The 24,527-nt window shown below is 36.2% G+C and overlaps 1 protein-coding gene and 1 long non-coding RNA gene across 2 annotated transcripts in view; one reads left to right on the forward strand and one right to left on the reverse strand.

The window, feature by feature from the left end:
- Positions 1–24,527, reverse strand: part of LOC145292221 (uncharacterized) — a 61,597-nt gene that overhangs the window by 18,825 nt on the left and 18,245 nt on the right. The window contains exons 2-3 of the mRNA XM_080138543.1: positions 7,664–7,816; positions 532–619 (exon numbers count right to left, since the gene is read on the reverse strand). Of these exons, the coding sequence (XP_079994669.1) occupies positions 532–619; positions 7,664–7,816 (241 nt within the window). The remainder of the gene's footprint in view (positions 1–531; positions 620–7,663; positions 7,817–24,527) is intronic.
- Positions 13,984–24,527, forward strand: part of LOC145292222 (uncharacterized) — an 80,229-nt gene continuing 69,685 nt past the window's right edge. Inside the window, exon 1 of the long non-coding RNA XR_013869570.1 lies at positions 13,984–14,345. This is a non-coding gene — a long non-coding RNA (uncharacterized LOC145292222). The remainder of the gene's footprint in view (positions 14,346–24,527) is intronic.

Raw genomic sequence — 24,527 nt, forward strand, 5'->3', positions numbered from 1 at the left:
TACTTCATTGGTGACATGTTACTATCAATCTTTGCTGTTTCGCAGCCATACATATAGTATACCATAGTATATAATATTTTAAAAGCTTTAATCCAATCACTTTTTATTCTTATTTCTAGTAATCATGGAATATATGTGCCATTCAAGTATTAATTTCACTTAAATTTTAATGTTTCTCTTCTGATGAATGTTTGTTGAAAAAATCTGCTCAAGAGACAAGTGAATCAGTTTTATCAACTATTCTTTTTAATTTTGTAAATTGACGTTTATTTGAAGAAATTTCTCAAAGCGTGAAAGTAAAATGTTGACATTTAATTCTGTTTACAAGTTTTATTCACTCATCAACAGAGATTAAAGTTGCAGGAAAAGCACTGAATATTAAAAGGAAACAGAATTTACATAAAAGTCTAACCATTTACACATAACGTTAAAACATGAAAAATAAAAATAATAATCATACCTACTACTTTGATCCAAACTAAATGTAAAATTATTTGTATTAAAGTTTTTTTAAAAGAACTTTGAACTTACTCTTAAAAAGCATTGAAGACTTGCTTTCTTTCAGAGATGGGGAATCTTGGAGAGCAGGAACGAGCGTCTTCAAAGTCTCAAAACCTTTCTGAAATATCAGCATAACCAATTAATGATGGAGTGGCTCATCACAGGGGAGGTGGGGGGACCCGGATAAATCATTTATAAGAAATACATATAAAAAATCATTAGACTGTTTGCCCACAAAATTGGTTTTAGTAAGAAAAGAAAAAAAACATATGAAACCAACCCATAGATGCGAGTGGAGAGATACTTATCGACACAGACTCTTGAAATGGCCAAATTCGAATCCCGTGGAAGAGGCTGCTTTCTTTTTCATGCTAGAACCTTCTTTACAAACAAAGAGAAATGTCCGGCAGTCGGTTATGAACTTGGAAACTGGATGGATGGATATCAACTAAGCTTGGCATATTATGATCTAGAGAGGTTCATAGACAAAGTAAAGTTGACCGAGGGCCACCATGAAGGTTAAGTGAAAGCTGACTGAAAAGTGTGAAGCCTAACACGGAAGCAATTATTGGTAAAAGTTATTAGTGACAACAGATTTTAATGGAAAATTTGTTGGAAAATTAATCCCAAACAATTTTTAGTTCAACTATCCATGCATAATGTATTTACATTAAAAACAATTTAATATTTAACTCTTAGGCTACTCTAGCTGTTAATTTTTTAACACCTAGTTTTCTATTACAAACAACTGGAACAATGGTGTCTTCAAGGACTATGGAATTCTTTGCCCTAACTGCATTAATTAATGAATGAAACCCATGCTTGAATGTTTTGTGAAAAAATAATTCTTTTTCAAAGACCCTAGACTTGATTTTATGTGATGTCAAAAAATTTACACCCGTCGTAGGCAATGTGTGTAAAAATACCATCGTAGCCCAAGGGTTAAAAAAAAACTAGCAGGTCACCTGGCATTGCCTGGTCATAAGATACGTTTAATTATATTTTAATTCATACAGATTATGTATTTATTTTTATAGAGACAATTCTCTATTGATTATTATATTGAACCTAATATATTGTAGTGAGATCAAAACTAAAAAATATATGACTTTGGTGCCATCAGCTAGAATCAAAACCGTGAGAGGCCCAGTAGATCAATGCATATAATTGAGTCTGTTTAGGCACCACTATCTTAGGAAGAGTAGATGAAAACTGGATCTCTCTCAGAGACTTAACGATAATTTTTTTTTTTTTAAATGATATTTTCTGGAATTCATTTAATTCTTAAGCATTGCAAACATGCTGTATCTTGTACTAAAACCTTAACTCTAAATTTCTCCACATTTTAATCAATTTCTGTCATTTTGTATTTTTCTCTTGACAAATATGTTATAAAGAAAAACAGGACTAAAAGATCATGTTTTATTTCTCTTCCATTTTTTTTTTTTTTTTTTGTCTAAATGCCTGCAATTGAATTTCATCTTAAAACGGGAAAAATCTTTGCTTGTTTAAAAATAGAGAATTATTCTGACTCCAAGTCACTGCATATATGTTTTGCACTATTGACATTATTTTAACTCGTTTCAACCCCTTAATCATACTCTAACACCATCTTCTGAATCCTAATGTACATTAACACTGTATTTTAACCTTAGTTCGAACCATTTGTTCTAATGATTATGCAAAATACATTTCTGAATTTAATGAAAGGATGATTTATCTTTTAAAGGAATTTTATTTTAGTAACATACTTAATATCTACAATTTCTATATGTTCGTATCTACTGTAAATATGCCCATATTGCTATTTATATCTAATTATTCATACTGAATTTTCCATAGCTTATACCTTACTTCCAGTGATACCAGTACTGAAATGTACTTTTAATCATAGTTATGGTATATTTTGGGAGTTGATATCCCAAATGATAATCTTTGGTAACTTTATCTGCCTTCTGTTTTTATGAAGGTGTATAACTTGAAACTTTATATAAGCGACACTGAAAACAAAAAATCCAATATAGAAAATAATTTGACTCCTAACATTAACACAATTACGTATTGATAGTTTGAAATGTTTGGAGGATTGTTTTATTCGGATTTTGTAGGTAATTGTAGCTTGTTAGTGTTGGCTTGTACACAATCTGTAACATGATGTCGATCAAGTTACTTGTTATAATTCTTGTCTTGCTTGCTCCCCTCTTGCGCCCCCACACCCAAAAAATTAAATTATAAATGAGAACAAAAATAGACAGGTTTGAATCTTTATCACAAAACTACCTCGATTTTCAATACTAAAAAAGAAAAAATTTGAACGGAATTTTTATTAATAAAATAATTTAATAGTATCTCGATTTTATTTTTTTATATTTTGACAAATTTTTACTAGAAATACAATTTTCAAGGCCTTTTCAAGAATTTTTCAAATAGAAATAAGGCCAAATTTAAGGATTTTTCAGGTCTGTACAAACCCTGCCCATTACACATCCATTTCCTGTCATCTTCAACTTTCACCTCCATACATCATCACACTGTATACACATGCCAGATAGATTCTTCCCTTAGTCGACAATGGTAACGCTTAGCTTGTTAGTAATGGCAGATGTTCCTTGAACTTCTTCCATCCACTCCTAACTCTTGCAATCACACTAGGATGACTAGAGTGCGTTGCCGATTAGTTTTTGGTTTTTAAAAGGTTATGCTATTAGCAGAAATTATTAATCCGAACCGCTGAAAAGAACAGGGAGGGAATTCCAAAAGCCAGCAGTACATTTTAAGATTGCTTGTCTTGGCATCAGATTGAAATCAGATAGAAAAAAAAGATGAATGTTTAGGGGAGTACTCTTCCACCATGATAATGCTTCAGCCCACAGCTCAGCAGTTGGCAACACTTTAACTTCAGATACGTACGCGTGTCCCTCAGTCACCTTATTTACCAGATCTGGTTTCTGATGATTTTTAAATGTTTCTAATATTTTCTATATCCTTTTATGCTGTTTTTCTTTTTACATTTAAATTTTTTTTTTTACTTTTTTTACTTGTGAATGTGTGCATAAAAACGTTAAATATAACAAAAATGAAAAATCAGAAAATTCAGAAAAGAAAAATTCTGAAAAAGAAAAAGAAAAAAAAAAGAAATTTTAATATTTTAAAAACAAAAAAATATTTTAAAGATGTCATTACTTTTAGGAAGTATTTCTTTTCCTAAATAGATACACATTGTTAGAGATTTTTATACACACAGACATGAAACAAGTAAACAGACACCCTTAATAATAATAATAATGATTGGAGGATTTAGATGATCCTGGGAAAAATATTATGGATTATCTCCCCTTGTTCATAAATTTGACAATCACTCCATTAATAATGGAAAATGGAATCTCAAAGTTTGCAGCGATTTCACTCATTAAGGACACCTTCACATTACCATCTAATATGGCTCCTCTAAAACTGAGAATTCTACTGCTTCTTTGGCCCATGTCATACTTAAATTGTGATATAACAAATATATTGATATCTGAAATATATTAAAAAAAGTGTCAATTAGTGTAAAATATTGATATTTCAAACTTTTATTGACACTTTGTTCCAAGGGCTAGCTGTTAGCATAAAAACAGGAACTTATTTTTATGATGGTCTATTTACTTCTTTCATGTCTGTATATCATATTTTTTTTTTTTAACTCAATCAAAAACTTTTGCCTATTGTTTTTTTATTCCATCTTTCAATTCTTAGTTGCTATTTTTTTCGTTAAATATCAGGTCTTAGATCCTATTCTTAAAAAAAGAAACAATTTTTCTAAAAAGAAAATTTTCTTTTTAACTTTAAAAAATTTGATTTAACTTGTAAAAATTTAAGATATTTTTAAAATATCTTGGCCATTTTCTTCAATGCAATATTTTAAAACTGATCATGCGTCGCTAACATTCTATGGTATATTTTGAGAGTTGATATCCCAAATGATAATCTTTGGTAACTTTATCTGCCTTCTGTTTTTATGAAGGTGTATAACTTGAAACTTTATAAAAGCGACACTGAAAACAAAAACAAAAAAAATATAGAAAATAATCTGGTCCCTAACATTAGTACAATTATGTATTGATAGTTTGAAATTTTCGGAGGATTGTTTTATTCAGATTTCGTAGGTAATTGTAGATTCTTAACGTTGGCTTGTACACAATCAGTAACAGGATGTCGATCAAGTTACTTGCTATAATTCTTGCTTGCTCCGTTTTTTTTCACTTTTTTTGAACATGACAAATGAAATTGTTCTGCATAAAAAAAAAAATGACTTGAACAGATTAAGTTGATCCATTGCGTGATTTTTGGGTGACAGACATCTTATCCAGCTGACAGTCAAGTTGATAGGCATTGGTTCTAATTCAGTTTACAATGTTTTAGAGATTTGGAGGATAAGAAAGCTGAAAAGAATCAACACTTTCAACTTAGTTGAAACATTTGATTAAAATTTTATTTTACATACTGATATGTGTCGAACTGCTTTTAGAAACTGACTTCTAAACTAACCTAGGCTTGTACACAATCTATCAGGTCTTCAACCCTTTCTCTTAAATCGATTTTTATCGCTTCTGCCCATGAGAGGTAACAGTAACCAACGACACAGACTGACGACCTGGGTGCTCCAAGTTCGAAACCAATTGATTCCACAAAAATCAGTTTTACTAAGGATGTTTGCAACCTTCATGTGGTCCCTTCTATAAATACCCATAATTTTTCTAGAAAGAATTCCAACTAGAAAAATCTCGGGGAAACCAATGCCAACAATAGAATCTTTAGATTCATACTACTCAAAGGACTCATCCATTCTTTCAATGTGACCAAACTATCAAAGACTTCTGTTCTGCACACATTTCTCTATACTGTCCAGATTTTATTTTCCTGTGATCATTAGATCAAAGCTGCTATTTAAGACTCACATTATACATTCATCATATTTCGATCCATGCAATGCATATCCTTAACTAGATAGACTTTGTCAAATTAAAACTGCTTTTTTTTTCTTTTTTTTTTTTTTTTTATAATACACTTTTTTTAAATATTGAATTAAAAAAAAAATAAATTCCAGACTTTTTAATTAAAAAAATTACATAATTAGGATTATTCAGACTACTGCTTCATCACATGCTGCTCCCATCATGCTTCAGCTAATCCTAAAAATTTCCACTATAGATTAAGGTATTTAGTTTTTTCTCACTGCAAGAACTGTAACACCAAAGTTGGAAAGTAGGATTGAGAAGTTAGCACTCCTGAGGAGGGGTCCTCTGACCTGCAAAAAGTGCCTGGGCAGCTCCATTGACATTCCCTGGTGAAGGCACTTAAGGCAATTAGCAATAAACCAACCGCTTTTCAAAGAGAATGCGAAGCCTAGGAGGGTGGACCTCCGAGAACTGCACAGAACTAGCATGACACTGCAATCATCAAGGAGCAAATCATTACAGAAATGTTGATTTTGAGCGCCTAAGGATAAAAATCCCTAAGCAAATGGTGAAAACACCCCAGTTCTCAATCCTCTAAAAATTCTGGCAATGTCAGTTGTGAAGAATGCTTTCTAGTCTTTAGGATTCTGAAAACAATCATGATAGTTTAGGCAAAAGTAATTAGACAATATCATAAATCACAAGGCAATGAAAAAAAGAGAGCTATTCTGAAGGAAGCTGAAAACAGATGTGCTTTTGTGATTCAAATGATTGTTAAACCAACTATGGCTTGAAATTGCTACTCCAGCCTCCTTTCTCACCAGATTTAACTCCATCTGATTACTTCTTGTTTTTCTAACAGAGGCATTACCACTTATCAAGGCCAAGAGGCCACTCCAGGGTAAGGGTTAAAGAGTGTACAGTAGAAATTGAACAATATAGTAACCGTTAGTAATGGAGATTCGGTAAATTTGTTAACTTATATGGAACGGCTTATCAAAAACTTGTTTACGTTAGACTTGAAGACAACCATATTGTAGTCTGCTGGAAAGCAGAAAAATGGAAGACAATTCCATAGTCGTGCTGTTCTAAGAAAGAAGCTTTGCTCATGGAATCTACGCTTAGGTTTAGGCACAGATAAAGAGTGGGGAAACTAGTGATAGTGTTTTCTGCTAGACGGGTGTTTCTTGTGAAAGTTTGGCAAGGGGGGACCATAGAACGGAGCTCAGCTGAGCAACTGCCATAAAAATAACGATAAAGCAGAGACAAACTCACAACATCTCTTCTGTGAGAAAGAGGTTGCAGGGAAGAGAAAATCTGGGTGAAATGAAAACAATAGGAGGCATTACTTTTGGTACATTCCTCATTCATAATAGTGAACATACATTAGTACCATATCATGTCACGGATGCGGCATTCACCCTGGGTTGGTCTCTTTCCAACAAATTCAGGATGTAGTGAACATATGCATTCATGACCTGAAAGTTTCATCTCTGTTGTAGATATTGACAATGTGAGACTTTAAGAAAGCAACTCCTGTCGTGGATGTGTGTCAGAAGCAGAAATATCATTGAATTCTTGGCAAAAGTGCATTGAGAATGGTGGTGACTATATAGAAAAATAAATTCTGGAGCACAAATGGTCACCCATTTTAATAGTACCACGTCTGTCTTCATAGCTGAACTTTTTGAGTAAAAAAAAAAAATAATTGGAGGCTTTACTTTTGGAACGACCCTTATGGATTAAATCAAGAGCCAGATTAATGATTGATTTCTGTTATATCAAGTCCCTTATTGTTGCTTTGTGCGATGCACTGGTAATTTATTGACCAGAAAAATTTCAAAAAATGAATCAATTTGATTTTTTTTATCTAAAAGAGTAATATACTTTGGAGAGAAATAAATATCTTTAAAAATAAACTGAATTCAGAAATAACTTAAAAATTTACAGGAACATTTTTGGAGACTGATGAAATATTTATGATTCGTATATTCATATATATTGTGACATTTGTTTCTAGTTGATACAAGATGAAAATTTTCTTTTACTAAGAAAAATTGATTAGGCTATTAAATAAAAATATGTTGGATTTGGAAAGATGACAATTGTAATTCAGACAAAAGTTGAAAAAAAAAATAAATTGGAAAAATAAAACAGTGAAACAAAAAAATAATTTTAAAAGTTAAACTGTTGGCAAGTTTCCCTGTGTGAGAAAAACAAACCTTAATTTTATTTCTCCTCCTGTGTTCCGCATTGATGTGAGAATCTCTCTTGTGTCGAGGAAGAGGGTTTACAGGTCGACCAGGTTTTCGATTAGTTCGTGGATCTGGCGAAGGCGCCGGAGATGAAGATAGATCTGAGTTGGACAGCGCTACCTGAACAAAAAAAAAAAAAAAAAAAAAAAAAAAAATGAAAGAAATAATTTTAATCAATTAAAACAATTTGTTTTAATTTAATATTTTTTAATTAAAAAAAATGAAAACATTTTCAAAAAAAATTCTGAAATTTCACTTTCCGAAATTTAAAAGTTTTCACATTTTAATTTAAAACCATAAAAGTAAATTTATTTAACACTTTATTAAAAAAAAAAAAATTAAAATAGTTCAAATTTCTTTTCTTACAATTCCTTGAAATTGTGTTAGTTTAAACATCCTAAATTCTCATGAAAAAAAAAAAAAAAAAAAAAAAAATGAATAAATCTTAAAATAAATTCTCAAAGAGCACCACTGACTTTCCATGATTCTACAACAGGGAAAATATTTAAATTGTAAATATTTCCTTACAACAAAGTAAAGTATTCTGAACAATTTCTTTTGCATAAAAGTCGAATGATTAGCGATACAGATATTGAGACTAAACTGTGATAAATTCATAAAAGACTAATTTGATTCGAATCAAAGTTTTGTATCTGTTCTGCTATCACACTTCATCTTTTCTGTAGTGAACCAGTGAAGAAGAAATCCTTTTAGTCAGAGGTAATTTTTATTTTTGTCCCAATTCAGAGTGTCCCATTTGGTGGTATTCTCCCACATAAAAACTGACCTTGAGCCTGCCTTTATGAGGAAGTTAGTAAAAGAGGACTAATTCAGCGATCAAGATGATTGGGAAAGGATCATTCAACAAAAAATCTGAATTCAAAGCTGGAAAAATATTTACTAAAAAGAAACCAATAAAAAATTTCAACAAATTGAACTTTTGATTAAAGTTTATGGGGAGGGAGGAGGGGAGGGGGTCAGAGTTTTTCCGGGAAATCCGTTCTGTTACTTTTTTTTTACTCATATCATGTTTAATGTTCGTGCAAAATTTCAAAAAATTCCAAAGTGTTGTTATTGAGAAAAGTGTGGACAGACGAACGGACAAGGGTGAATTTACAGGTCCACCCTCCTTTTGTTGAGGACCCAAAAATATTTTCTGCTAATACGATTTCAGGAATGGAACAACAAACATAAAATAATAAAATTGAGCATGAGAAAGGCTTTACAATTTGATCCTAAAATTAAACTAGTCGGAATTTATTAAAAAAATTAATAGAATTCCTGAGTGCACGTGTGCTCTTTCTCCCCTCGACAACATCGCTGCTAACCTCAATGTTGTTTCTGTGATCTTCTTAGTCTTCTCTTCTAGCCAGGTCATCATCCTTTACACATCAAGCTATCAATAAGTACATAAAAAGAAAACAATACAAAAGAAAACATTCTGTGGATGTTAGTTAGGCTCTGGATGTGTGTGGGGGACACCATTGCAGAGAGGGGGAAGTCTGCAACAGTCTCTTGGTGGTTGGTCGATCAATTCCTCATCTTCTCCAAGCTGCAGCCGGCATTCTACTGTGCTCAACTCTCAACTGTCCTCCACTGCACCCAACTGGCAACTGTCCTCAATTCTTAGCTTGTCACCCTTCACACCAATGACTGTCCCCAACCATTCCTAACTGTCAATAACAAAATTAAGTCACACCTAAAACCGTCCACACACTGGCTTTAAATATATCTACCTTTTATATCCAGCCTTTTGTTTGCCACACCCCAACTAACAATCTTATTCAGCTTCCCTTGTTTACCCAGGTGAACAACTTCCTAGTTTTAGTCTTTCCACCAACCCTATTTCCTATACCTTTGTTTACCCAATAAACTTATTTCCTTGTTTTTTGTCATACTTCTTTTTCTTTCTCCCTCACTTCCCAACACTGGGGGGGGGGGCGCGATGGTATCAGATGAGTGCCAGTTTCCAACCAATTTATAAACACAATAAACAATCATGGGTCATTCATCGTGACCTGTGATCACTAGGGCTATGACAACAGCATTGTTTTGACTCTCGAGTATATATTCGACACAGTTAAGCAACCAAGAAACACATCACTATAGAAAAGCATATAAGATATCAACAGATACACACTCGAGAGTCAAAACAATGAAAAGAATATGCTGTTGTCATAGCCCTAGTGATCATTGATCAGTAATGAGAAATTGGATCAGACGTTTCAGATATTGTTTAAACTAAAAAACAAAGTTATAAACAATTATAATATTGCAGGTGTAGCTATCAGTCAGATCACAAAATTATGAAATAAAAATGGCCATCTTTTCCAAGATATCCACTAACAAGATTGCCATTCTTGTTTATCAGCATATAAATTACAATCATTCAGATCAATACCACCTGTTGCTATTGCGGATGTAATCCTCAACTTATTGAATGAATTATAGCACTTTCATAAAATTGATGGTTTTATTGTTTAAGTATATTTATGCTTTCGCAAACCAATACAGTTGAACACAAAGTTCGCAGAAATATTCCACAATCGTTTTATTAATTCAGGTTACACACACACACACACACACACGTTATCTTGTGGGCTGACACTGGAATAAAGAGCAACATGTATAAAATTTAATGTTCAATTAAAAAATTGTTTTCTTATACATTAAAAACATGATTTTAGTACTATTAGCATTTGCATGTAGTGTTGGTTAGTTCTTTTTAAATCAGTATTTTTCTAGTTTTTAAACAAGTAAAGTACTGTTGGGTTTTTTTTTTTTTTTTAAACCAGTAAAATACTGTTGGGTTTTTTTAAACCAGTAAAATACTGCTTGGTTGTTTTTTTTAACCAGTAAAATACTGCTTGGGTTTTTTTTAAACCAGTAAAATACTGCTTGGGTTTTTTTTTAAACCAGTAAAATACTGTTAGGGTTTGTTTTTTTTAAACCAGTAAAATACTGTTAGGGTTTGTTTTTTTTAAACCAGTAAAATACTGCTTGGTTTTTTAAACTAGTAAAATACTTTTTAAATGATGAAAAGAAATAAATTAAAAATAATTCTTGGCCAGCAACAATAATTTTTTTTTCTTTTTTTTATTACATTTTCACCCCAAACAAGGCAAATTGATACTTTGGTGTAGGGGGCTACTATCAGGGGCAGAAATTATTGGGGCACTATGTTAGGATTTGGGCAGCAAGATGTCGGTTCACGTTACACTTGAACTTCTGCATGTCAGTAAAGTTGGGGAAGCAGGGACCTGGAATGGAATTCCAGAGTCTAGCGGTTCTGGGGAAGGAACTACTGGAGTAGAAAGATCTTTTGCATCTAGGGATCTCTACTGCGTGGGGGTAGGATTTAGCTGCCTGTCGGGTTTGTCGAGGGTGTCTACGTCATGGGGGAACAAGTGTCTGCAGTTTGTCAGAGCACTCACCATTAAAATACTTGTAGAACAGGCAGAGGGATGCAACGTTTCGTCGATGGGACAGAGGCTGAAGCTTAGATGCCAGTTCAGGGCCTATCAGATTGGCGACTGTTTTGAACCTTGTCTAGAAGCAAGATACTAACAGCAGATGCATCAGCCCAAATGTGACAACAATACTCCATACATGGGCGAATAGTGGCCTTATAGAGGTACAGGATACTTTCAGGTGTCGGTAGTTTTCTAGCATGGTAGAGAGAGCCTACCTTCTTCGCAGCGGCCCTGGCAATGTTTTCAATGTGATTGTTCCAACTCATGTTTCCTGTCAATGTTAGGCCAAGCAGTTTGAAAGATGTACTCTCAGATAGGGAGTCATTGGCCATTGCTATTGGTGGCAGAGAAGCTTTCTTGTAATTATTGAAGGAAACCAGTTTAGTCTTGGCAGCATTGAATGTGATCATCAATTTTTGTCCCCATTCCACTACAGATTGGAGGTCATCCTCTAGTGTTTTTGCCATTTCTTTAGTTATGTATTCATTTGTTTTCCTGTCATGCCTGTTATAGAGTGTGGTGTCATCAGCATATATACCCATCTCAGAGGCAGTTTGTCGGGGAGGTCATTAATAAATATTATGAACAATAGGAGGTCCAAAGACAGACTCCTGAGGCACTCCTGCATTTATATCATTTAGATGTATGACCGTCAAGGACAACCTGGATTTTTCTCTCATCTAAGAAGAATTTAATTATGTTAAGTATTCTACCAGTGATACCGTATGATCTAATTTTCCTGAGGAAACCCTCATGCCATATCCTGGCAAAAATGCCTTAGATATATCTAGAGCTACCGCTCTGCCCTCCCCCGCTTTGTCCAGTGAATGGTATATACGTTCAGAGATTACAGTGAGGATGTCTGCTGTGGAATGGGCTTGTCTAAATCCATATTGTTTGTCAGTCAGAAGTTTAGCATCTGTAAGGTGACTGACTAGAGCATGGTTAATTATGGTCTCAAATATTTTGGCGAAAAGTGGGAGGAAGGTAATGGCCGATAATTTGATGGGTCAGTTCTTTCATCAGAATTCTTGAATACTGGTACCACAGAAGCAGTTTTCCAACAGTCCGGAAAGCAAGATTCATTAAGGCATTTGTTGTAGAGTCTGGAGAGAACTGGAGCTACTTCGGCTGAGCACTTTTTTTAATAGCACAGCTGGGATGAGATCAGGTCCACATGCTTTTGAAGTGTCAAGGTTTTTTATGATAGCATGCACCTGAGCAAGGGCGATTTTTAGATCGTCTAGAGTGGTGTCTGTCCGCAAAAGAAAATCAGGCAGGGGGTGATTGGAAGAGTCCAGTGTGGAGTTTGAGGCAAACCGGCTGGCAAGCATATTAGCCTTCTCGGTTGCTGAGGAAACAACCTCGTGATTGTTGGTTAGTGGGGGAATTGTTGATTGCCCATTATTTACTACACTATTGTAGATTTTCCAGAAATCACGAGTTCCTAATTTTTGTGCTTTGATGTGTTTTTTAGTAGTTTCAGTAAATTCTCTCTTAGCTGTCGCTATTTCTTTCTTAACGTTACTTCTAGCTTCTATATACTTCTGTCTGTTTGAACTGGACTTATGTCGGTTAAATCTGTGGTATGCATTCTGCCTTTGAGCAATGGCAGTTGCGCAAATAGAAGTAACCATTGGGGAGAGTGGGACCTGCTCTAAAATTTCCGCATGGAAACATGTGCTTCAATTGCTGTTTTGAACCATTCAGTGGTCTCATTTGCGCACTGTTCAGCAGGAAGAGAAAAAATATTTCCCCATAGGGCATCTCTGATCAGATCTGATGGCTTCCCAGTCAGCCTTTTTATCTCATTGTTTTGAGAACTGGCTCTTCAGTTTTGGGTCTAGAGTTTAGGTCGATTTCGACCATTATCACTGCATGATCAGCGTTCCCCGAGTGGGCTGTCAGCATTTGTTATACAATCCTCGGGAACTGATGTCAGAAACAGATCTAGAAGTGATGCGTGTTCTTGCTGTTCAGAGAAACGAATAATGAATGGAAACTGCTATGGATGCAGTTGGAAAAACGACATTTGAAAAACAACAACTGAGGCGAAAAGTTCCACTGTGTTTCCGAATGAGCTGACGAAGGACACGAAAGAAAGAATAAAAAGTAAATGAAAAATACTTTTAGGCTACTGACAATATAGCTGAAAGAATGGACAGTTAAAAATCTCACATACGTAAAAAGAAAGGAATTGTGAGTATCCCTCCCCCCCTACTCTATCAATTATTCTTTCATATGTTGACGGATTGATGTTTTGTTTGAATTTTTGTAGTTTATTTTTATATACTCTCTGCTCGGCATACACAGAAGATCAGTATAAGAGTTTTCATCTACATATATTTTTATTTTACTTCCTTTCTCTTCTAGCTAATTTTATATTTTATTGATTTTCCATTTGGCTTTTTGTTATTCCTATGTGACTCGACATCAACTGCATTTCATAGGTGTCTTGAGAATTGGTATCCCAAATCACTTTCTATTTCCTTTTTTCTTACATATTCATTTTTTTTTTTATACATGTTGCATCATCGTTTTTCCACCAGTACAGTAGATTTCAAGGTGCAACACTACACAAGAGACTGGGCATGCATACAAAAAAATAGATCATAATCACATGACTGCGATATATCCCACAAAAGGGATATATTCGCTTGAAGTAGCTTAGTGGTTTTCGCTACATTTTACGTAGTAATTTGGCAAGTCACCTTAATGAATGTTTGTGGTTGGAGCTGGTATTCCATAGCTTGCAACATACTTTTCGACATCTCTAGGCAGCTCCAATAGTCAGTATTTACAGCTTAACTAAAATCATATTCTTGTAAGGAAAAACCCGGATATATAATCATATTCATTAGATCAAACTGTTACAAGCTGTTCACCTGAAGAATCAACAACGTGGATTATTGACTAGCCCACTTGTTTATTTAGATTCAAACTTTCTTCAGTTCATGCCAACTTGTTTTGTGAAAACTACCATCTACTCTTTGACTACAAATACAACATCGTGACATTCCATATAACAATGCCAGCTGTCACTAGCAGGAGTGGCCATTTGTTTTGTCAATCAGCTTCAATACAATTTGTTAATATGAAAATGTTCAGATACTTCCAGTAAATTGGCTCATTCAGGATTCAACCAGCAGGGTCATCCTGCATTGTTCAGTGGCATAGTAAGTAATTTATCTATGTAAATGCGTTTAAAAGAAAAAACAAATTTTTTTTTTTAATACAGGATTTTTTTATTACTCTGTTCTTCAATAAGTAGTAGTCAACGATTTCAGCACAAATAATCTTAGTGACATGCAATATGGTTTCCGTTCTGCTAGATCTTCAGTAGAGGTGCTAACGGTTATATCTCATAGGATTAGCGTATCTCTTGATGGAAGCTTCTTTTCTGGGGCAATTGCTCTTGACATATCAAAGGCCTTTGATAGAGTATGGCATTAAAGCCTACTTCACAAGATCTCCAGCTATAGTATAGCTGGAAATGTCTTAATTATTAAATCATTTTTCTCTGATAGGTTCATAAGAGTAGTGGTTGATGGGCAGAAATCAGAAGCTCACAGTATTAATGCTGGAGTCCCTCAAGAGTTCATCCTGAGCCCAACTCTCTTCCTGATCTACATTAATGATCTCCCAAAACACATACTTAGATTATTCGTAGACATTTATGATGACAACACTACCATCTATGGCAACACATCAAAAGCCGTAAATGACCAAATTATCTCTCATTCTCTCTCCTCTGATCATGAGCATGTGGTACAATTGAGAAAGAGGTGGCTGGTTACTTTTAATGCATCTAAAACCAAGCTTCTGGCATTACATCATCAATACTCTGGTCCATCTGGCATCAATTGAAACGAATGACTCCCGTCTTGGGGGGGGGGCTCCATGTTTTGACAAGCTTCTGGGCTTGACCTTTACTCCTGATCTGAAATGGAACACGTACATCAAATCTGTTGCCAAGGTTGCTGGAAAAATGGTGGAATCCTGCTCCAATAGATATCTCACTGTTGATACAATTCTCTATCTATATAAAAGCCAAGTACATCCAAGCATGGAGTACTGTTGCCACATCTGGGCAGGATAAGTTACTAGAAGCAGCTAATCCTGCCTTGACAGAGTTCGAAGTAGACTTTGTAGCTTAGTGAGTGATGCCCTTTTTTCTTCCCGGCAACCTCTCTCCAATGCAAGCCTTTCTTTGCTTTATTTTCATGGCAAGTATTTGTCTGAGCTCCAATCTATGGTCCCCTCCTTTCCAAACTTTCACAAAAAAACACTCGTCTAGCTGACACCACTGTCAATAATTTTCCCCACTCTTCATTTGTGCCTAAATCAAAACAGATTCCATGAACAAAGCTTCTTTCTTAGAACTGCATGTCTGTAGAACTCTTCCGTTTGCCTGTTTTCCAGCTGATTACAATTTGGTAGTCTTCAAATCCAATGTAAAACAAATTCTTGATGAACCGTCCTTTTAAGTAATCAAATTTACCAAATTTCCACTAATAATAATAACTAGGATATTATCCCATTGACTACTGTACACTCAATAACTTATACTCGAGTGGCCTCCGGGCCTTGATAAATGGTGACTCCTATGTAAAAAAAAAAAAAAAAAAAAAAAAAAAAAAAAATCACAGAAACAATTGCATCTTATAAAAAAATACAAAACTGCTAAAAGACAATCAAATGTATAAACTAAAAATTAAAAATAGAATAAAAAGTGGACCTCAGGTTGTATATGTATTTTGAGTTGTACAAACGATTCAAAGAGAAACTAAGCAATACTAGGGTCAATGTTAAGTAAATCAATCATCGGTTGAGTATTTGAATAAGCATAATTTTTTTTTTTTATTCAATTTTCACCCCAAACAAGGCACAGTGCCATTTTGAAGTAGGGGCTACTATCGGGGATATAAATCACAGGGATATTATGAAGGGAGATGAGCAGCAAGATGTCTGTCCATATTACACTTGAACTTCTGCATGTCAGTACAGTTGGGAAAACAGAATCCCAGAAAGGAGTTCCAAAGTCTAGCAGTTCTGGGGGAGAAACTATTGGAGCAGAAGGCCTTCTTACACCTAGGGATCTCTACTGTGAAGGGGTGGGATTTAGCTGCTTGTCGAGTATGTCGGGGGTATTTACGTCAAGGGGGTACAATTGCTTGTAGTTCATCAGAGCATTCACCATTAAAGTACATGTAGAACAGCAGAGGGATGCAACATTTCATTGACGGGACACAGGTTGAAGCCTAGATGACAGTTCAGGACCTATCAGGTTGGTGACTCTTTTGAACCCTTTCCAGGAGTGAGAAAAGTAGCAGATAAACCAGCCCAAATGTGACAACAGTACTCCATACATGGGTGAATGGTGGCCTTATAGAGGTACAGGATACTTTCAGGCATAAGTAGTTGTCTAGCACGATAAAGAGAGCCCATCTTTTTCGCAGCAGCCTTGCAATGCTCTCAATGTATCTATTCCAGTCCATGTTCCCTGTAAACGTTAGGCTGAGGAGTTTAAAGGAAGTACTTTCGAGTAATGTTTTTGCCATTGGTGTTGGTGGTAGAGAAGGTTTCTTGTAATTATTAAAGGAAACTAGCTTAGTCTTGGCAGCATTGAATGTGACCATCCATTTTTGTCCCAGTTTCACTACAGATTTGAGGTCATCCTCTACTGTTTCTGCCATTTCCTTAAATATGTGTTCATTTGTTTTCCCCTTGTTACAGTTAGGATATCTGCTATGGAACGGGCTTGCCTAAATTCATATTGTTGGTCGGTTAGAAGTTTAGCAGCTCTAAGGTGACTAGAGCTTGCTTAATTATGGTCTCAAATATTTTGGCGAAAAGTGGGAGGAGGCTAATGGGGCGATAATTTACTGGGTCAGTTCTTTCGCCAGAATTCTTGAAAACTGGTACCACAGAAGCAGTTTTCCAGCAGTCAGGAAAGCAAGATTCGTTAAGGCATTTGTTGTAAAATTTAGAGAGAACTGGAGCAACCTCAGCCAAGCATTTTTTTAATAGTACAGCCGGGAGGAGATCGGGTCCACATGCTTTTGAGGTGTCTAGCTTTTTTACGATACCATGCACCTGAGAAGGGGTGACTTTCAGATCCTCTAGTATGGCATCTGTCTGCAAAGGAAAGTCAGGGAGGGAGTGGTTTGCTGGGTCCAATGTAGAGTTTGAGGCAAACCGACTGGCAAGCACGTTAGCCTTCTCAGTTGCCGTGCAAATAACCTCATGATTGTTTAATAGTGGGGGAATCATTGATTGCCCATTGTTTACTACACTGTTGTAAATTCTCCAAAAACCATGGGTTTCATAATTTCTGTGCTTTGACACGTTTACTGGTGGCTTCAGTATATTCTCTCTTAGCTGTTATTTCTTTGTTACAATTACTTCTAGCTTCTATAAAAAAAAAAAAAATGATTATGACATGCACAATACAAAAACCTACGATTGTCTAGATTGCCTTATATGCGATACATTCATTGCACGTAAATAAACAGATATTCTTATACAGTAATGAAACAATAATTCATGGAACTTTGTTCAGCAGGGATATAAAATCGGTCAACACTGTCTACTTCCTGTAAACTCTCACGGAGCGAAGGCTCAAATAAGTGAAAACAGTATAAAAAATTGTGTGTGTAATATGTATATATATTAGGGGTATAGGGAGCTCTGGAAGAGGGAGCACCTCTGTAGCTCGGTTGCTGCGTCCGCAACCATCTAATATCTCGCATGTAGTTCCACGTTGCCATACCCTGGTTCCTTGCTTCAACAGACAACCCAAACAATGTGAGGGGCGCCATTGCCTTGTGGTTAGATGTTGGCTTAGCAAGGCCAGGGGAAACAACTCCTATGGAAAATTCAGAGTGTAGCTCCACAAGCAGGTCTGTGTGATACTTTCCACTGCCTCTGGCAGCCACTGCGGTCGAGTTGGTCCCAGACATACTGGTCCCACCATTCCTCCAGAGTACATCAGCAAGATCAGAGAGGGGGATATTAATGCTTGGGCAACTCAACTTCCCTATACCAATGCCCAGGCTTGCACCCTGGTGAGATAAATTCAGTACACATCATAGAATCAATCAGAGGAATGGCAGTTACCGGTTATAAGCTCAAAGCTAGATTGGCATACAGCTAGGCACCAGGGGCCATTCCTGACGGTGGGAGGAGTTATTCAATTCCATTGGACAGCTACCGATCTCCTTAAGCTGAGCAGTCCTCAGCAAGTAAGGTGCCACTAGCCACCAGGTGCATGGGGCATAGGATCTCTTCGAAAAAGTGGACAGATACTGATGTACCAAACAATCAAACAGGACCCAAAAAGAAACCAGCACTCAAACTTGGGTGTTGGAATGTCCACACAATGCTGACCGCCTTAAATAATCTCCACTCCATCTCCGACGTGAAAAACCACTGTCATCAATGAAGAACTACTATGCTTTCAGATAGACATTGCTGCCCCTGCAGGAAACCCATATTGCAGATTCAGGAAGCCTCAGAGAGCCAGACTAAATCTTTCGGCAAAGGAAGAAAGATGAAACAAGAGAGCACAGTGTTGACTTCTGCAATCAAAAACTCTCGACAAGGCCCAGTTAGGTCAAACTGCAACTGCCAACATAAAGTCACTATATATCAACACCACAGATGGACCTATCATTTCAATATGTGTCTATGCTTCAATCACTCACTCGTACACTGCAGAGTCAAACTACAAATAAAGAAATTCTTCCACACTAAACAAGCTGGAAAACCAAAGATTGCTGTAACCAAGATCAAGCACCAAGACAGCATCAGACAGTTTGAGGCTAACTTTGCAGCTGATTATATCAATTCATATGGCTTGGAAATATGCAAAAATCTGAAGAAGGCCACATACTCTGTTGTAATCTCAGCTTGTGGGAGGAGAAAGGGTAGACAAAACATTGACTGATATGATGCGAACTCTGAGAAACTAGATCCTCTCATTGAGTCCAAGAGGAGGGCTTTTCAGGAATACAAGTAAAGACAACCCTTCAAACATCTTGCAACAAGGTAAAGTCAACGTCAACGCGTAAAAGAGTACTGGAACATAGTATGCACCTCCATCCAACAAGCTGCAAACAACTTGACAAATGGGTCGAACACTACTCCGAGCTCTATTCAACAGAAAACAAAGTGAGCCCTCGATAGACTCCCACACTATGCGCATTGACTTGAGCTGGACATACCACCCATAATCAATGAAGTTTCAAAGCCAATTGACAAACTCCCACCAGAGAAGGCTCCAGGTACTGATTTCATCTCAGGCAAAATGATCAAGAGTAGCAAGTCCTCTCTCCTCAAGCTATTATACCAACTCTTGCTACATTGTTGGGAAGAAGGCGCTGTTCCCTAGGACATGTGAAACACAGTCACCTTGTATAGACAAGAATAAAGGGGATGGTAGCAACTGCAATAATTATAGGGTTATCTTGTTACTGAGCATCATTGCCTTTCCAATGCTTGCAAAGAATTGAGCCTCATCATCAACCTGAAGAAAACCCAGGTCATGAGCCAAGGAATCTCATCATCAATTATCACAATGAATCGGCAGTGCTTAGACGTAATCCATCAATTCCAATATCTCAAGTTTACAGCCTCAGACAACCTATCTCTTGATGTAGAACTCAACAAGCGCATCAGAAAGGCATCCACCACTCTTGCAAAATTGACAATTCGGGTGTGAGAAAGTAAACATCTCATCGCAACAAAAGTGAACGTTTACATGGCCCGTGTTATAAGCACCTTTCTGTATGGCAGCAAAGCATGGACAACCTACAGCTACCAAGAACGGAAACTGAACACATTTCACATGTGTTGTCTGCAGAGAATTCTTGGAATTTCTTGGAAAGAAAAAGTTACAATGTTGTGCTTGTAAGGACTGGTATCCCCTCCATGCTCAACCTTCCTTCGCCAAAGACATATACACTGAATAGGCCATGTGCACGACATGAACAACAGGCAAATCCCAAAGGACATTCTGTGGTGAACTCATGACTGGCAAAAAGAAAATTGGTCATCCTTATCGCCACTATGTCGACGTGTACAAACGCAACATGAAAGCATGTGATACTGACCCTACCAGCTGGGAGCCCAAAGCTAAAGTCCGCAACATCTGGAGAAACGGTAATCAAAGGCTTAACCACTAGCCAAAGAGCAATCACAGAATCGGCAGAGACCAAAAGACCATTCAGGAAGGCCAATCAACAGACCACCAATATGATGCACTAACCTACACCTGACAATGTAGTTCAAAGATAGTCTTTTGTGGCTGAATAAGCCTATGTTCAATCACCCCTACAGGCGCAACTCCATAGTCTTGACTGACAGATGCCAACAATATGTATACAGCAAATAAATGTTACCAAAAAGGTAAGATAAATTACTACATACCTAGATAAGTTTAGCTTTAACAGTTTTTTTTATTTAAAACAAACTGACAGTCCACTTTATTCAGTCATAATGAAACAAAAGAAAAAGATGGCTGCCATAAGCATTAATTGGTACTTGTTTAGTTTAATCAAGACATTAAAAAAATGGAAATATTGAAAATTCATTCTAATTCACATTTGTCATCAATTGAAATGAATGGCTCTCGTCTTCAGGAGGCCTCAAGTTTTGACAAGCTTCTGGGCTTGACCATTACTCCTGATCTTAAATGGAACACGTATATCAAATCTGTTGCCAAGGCCGCTGGAAAAATGGTGGGATCTTTCTATCGATCCAGTAGATATCTCACTGCTGATGCTATTCTCTACCTATATAAGAGCCAGGTACGTCCAAGGATGGAATACTGTTGCCACATCTGGGCAGGAGCTGCTAGAAAGGACTTGTCCTGCCTTGATAGAGTTCAAAATAGACTTCGTAGCCTCGTAGGAGATGTCCTTTTCTCCTCCTTGCAACCTCTATCTCACAGAAGAGATGTTGCGAGTTTGTCTCTGATGTATCGTTATTTTCATGGAAAGTGTTCAACTGAGCTTCAATCTATGGTCCCCCCCTCGCCAAACTTTCACAAGAAACACTCGTCTAGCTGTAAACACTATCAATAATTTCCCCCACTCTTTATCTGTGCCTAAACCTAAACGTAGATTCCATGAACAAAGCTTCTTTCTTAGAACTGCACGCCTGTGGAATTGTCTTCCGTTTTCCTGCTTTCCGGCTGACTACAATATGGCTGTGTTCAAGTCTAAAGTAAATAAGTTCTTGATGAGCCGTTCCATATAAGTTATTAAATTTACCAAATTTTCATTACTAATGATTACTATATTGACCAATTTCTACTGTACACTCTTTAACCCTTATCCTTGAGTGGCCTCTGGGCCTTGATAATGTGGTGATGCCTTTGTTAAAAAAAAAAAAAAAAAAAATTATATTGTACGTACTCATTATGGAATAAAGTTTACATACAAAAAAAAAAAAAGAATCAATTTAATCAAGTAGTTTGTTTTGCTTTTTCTTTTTTTTTTTACAGAGGAAAATGAAACTTATGAGATTGATTGTGCCGCGGCCATCTTGTTTATTTCAGGGGATATAACTCCAATCACCACTTAAAGTTTATCAAAATTTGACAAGATTATTTTGAAACCTGGGCAGAAAAAATATCTAGATAAGTATTTTAGGGTATTTTTTTTTTCACTTATTTTACAGAGTTTATTTGTTTTTTTTTAATCACTTTTTCATTTTGTCCTTTGTTAATCACCTTTACGTTTAAAAGGCACCCCCTCTCATCCGCAAGATGGCCACAACACATTCGACATCATTAAAATTTGATTTTTGGATGAATTCTTTATTCAGTAACGAGTATATACAATATACAGTTTAATCAAGACATTAAAAAATGAAAATATCGAGAAAAAAAAAAAAAAAAGGTTGTATTGCACATATCCGTTATGGAACAAAGTTTCCAGAAAAAAAAATTTTCACTTTATTTTAGTTTTTGTTTTACAGCGAAAAAAACAATTTATGATACCAAGCGAAAGGTTCGATTTTTAGGGAAAAAAGCTAGTATTAAAGATGGGGAAGGTCCATCCTGGGCCCAACTCTCTTCCTGATCTACATCAATGATCTCCCAAAACACATACTTAACTCATTCGTTGATATCTATGCGGATGACACGATCATCTATGGCAACATATCAAAGGCCAAGAAGGAGAAGGAAGCAACCTTGGTGGAAGTTAGTGTCCCGAATGATGCTGGGTTAAACAGAGCTGAGAGGGAAAAGATTACCAAATACCAGGGTCTTATGTATGACATGAAAAGAAACTGGAACCTTAAGAAGATCTCTATCATTCCAGTAATTATAGGAGCAACCGGACTTATGAAAAAGAATTTTACAAACTATCTTACAAATATACCAGGTAAACCAAGTGCAAAGGAGATTCAAACAATTGCACTTAAAGGGACGGTTAGAATCTTAAAAAAGATCTCTTGGTTGGAGTGTCTAAAATAGCAGGTGTATGTTTGGCATCTGGCTTGAACAAAATAAGAAAAATGAAACAAAGTTCTCTGATTCTCTCTCCTCTGATCTTGAGCGCGTGGTACAGTTGGGGAAGAGGGGGCTGGTTACTTTTAATGCATCTAAAACCAAGCTCCTATCTTTACATCATCAACGCTCTGATCCCCATCTGGCATCAATTGAAATGGATGGCTCTCGTCTTGGGGAGGCTCCATGTTTTGATAAGCTTCTGGGTTTGACCTTTACTCCTGATCTGGAGGTCTTCAAGTCCAACATAAACAAATTCCTGATAAACCGCCCCCTTAAGTAAGACACTATCAAATCTCCAATACTAACGATTACTACGATACTGTCCCATTGATTTTTGGCCTTTTCCAATGTTTCTTACATTTGTTTATTATTTATTAATTAATTTTACTATTATTGTGGGGAAAAGAAGTAAAGAGAGCAAGACAGAGAGTCGTATTTACGATGTTCTTTCGTAGAAAATATATCAACAAAACAAATACAGTTAATTGTCACAACGTTTCGGACGTTTTTGCCCTCCGGCCTTCGTCAGGTGAACGGTATAGCCAACCATGTCTGGATGGAGAGGGGGGATCATCGCCCCCTATGGGATGAAGTAAAAATAATAAACAGAGAGATCCACTGGAAAGTGAGAAAACTTAAAGAAACAGCTCACATGCTCGGACATAACAACCTACTGAGCAAACCAAGCATAGAGCTGAATGCAATTTGGACACCTCTGATAGAGAGAGAAAACCTTGAATAACAACATAGGTTTAACATTAACAAAAACCAACTAAGAATTGTCCTAGTGACATATGGCCGAGTGGTCCTAGACGTTGTATCAAAGTTTACAGTTACCCAAAGGTGCTGAGTTCAATCCTGAACGAAGGCAGTTAAAAAGTAACATTGAAAAACAGAGAATCAGCAACTATGTCCCAAAGCCTAGCTGGAGTCCGAACACGGTACCCCCGTAATAATAATAAAGGGTTGGGTTCGAGACTCCTAACAAACCGTTCACCTGACGAAGGCCGGAGGGCAAAACGGCCGAAACGTTGTGACAATAACAACCAAGATGAGGAAGTCAGTCCGACAATCTCAATCAATGAAAACAACTCATCTCAAAAATACAGACAATTACTAAATACAGTTAACTCTCAATTTATAAAAAAAGATTTATTACTTTTAGGAAATATTTCAATGAAAATAATAGTTCATTTATGAGTGAACAAAAGGGGGGAATTAGTTGAGATTAAGGAAGTTTTAAAATAATTGTTTACATAAAATTAATTAAAAATGAGCATGCGATAGTAGAAGGGGGAATACAAAAGTTAGTTACTGTGTCTGTGTGTTCGCCCACATTGTTTTATCAGCCGACTCGCCTGCTACGTTCACAGTGTTGTCGCGTTAGTTTTGAGCTGCAGACAGTAGTGATATATATATCTTCCAACACTATCTCTGAATTTTGTTAACTGCCTTTTTTTTGGAAAATACAGAGGTTTTTAAAGATTTTCACCGGCTCCCAGACACATAATTTCCGACAGCCCGGAAAACTCTCTGATTGATCAAAAAAAAAATCAAAACATTGAACCTCCAGAGCAATTCAGTAAAAAGAAAAAGGGCGCCTCTAGCCGCTTGCGCAGAAAACGTCTCGGGGCACTTGAATTTCCGGCAGCGAAAGAGTGAACATCGTAGCTCACCATATAACTTTCCGCCCAGTAAACGGAGTTTAAAGGTTCATCGTTCATGATAAATAGCTTTGGGGGGTTTTTTTTTGTGAAGGAAAGTTTGGTAGTATATTTACATGTAAATGTAGGTTGGAAAAAAAAAAAAAATTCTTTTTTGTTTAGAAAATTTTTAC

Source organism: Euprymna scolopes, chromosome 13 (genome assembly GCF_053919585.1).
Source record: "Euprymna scolopes isolate OS-2025 chromosome 13, ASM5391958v1, whole genome shotgun sequence".
Classification (NCBI taxonomy): Eukaryota; Metazoa; Mollusca; class Cephalopoda; order Sepiida; family Sepiolidae; genus Euprymna; species Euprymna scolopes.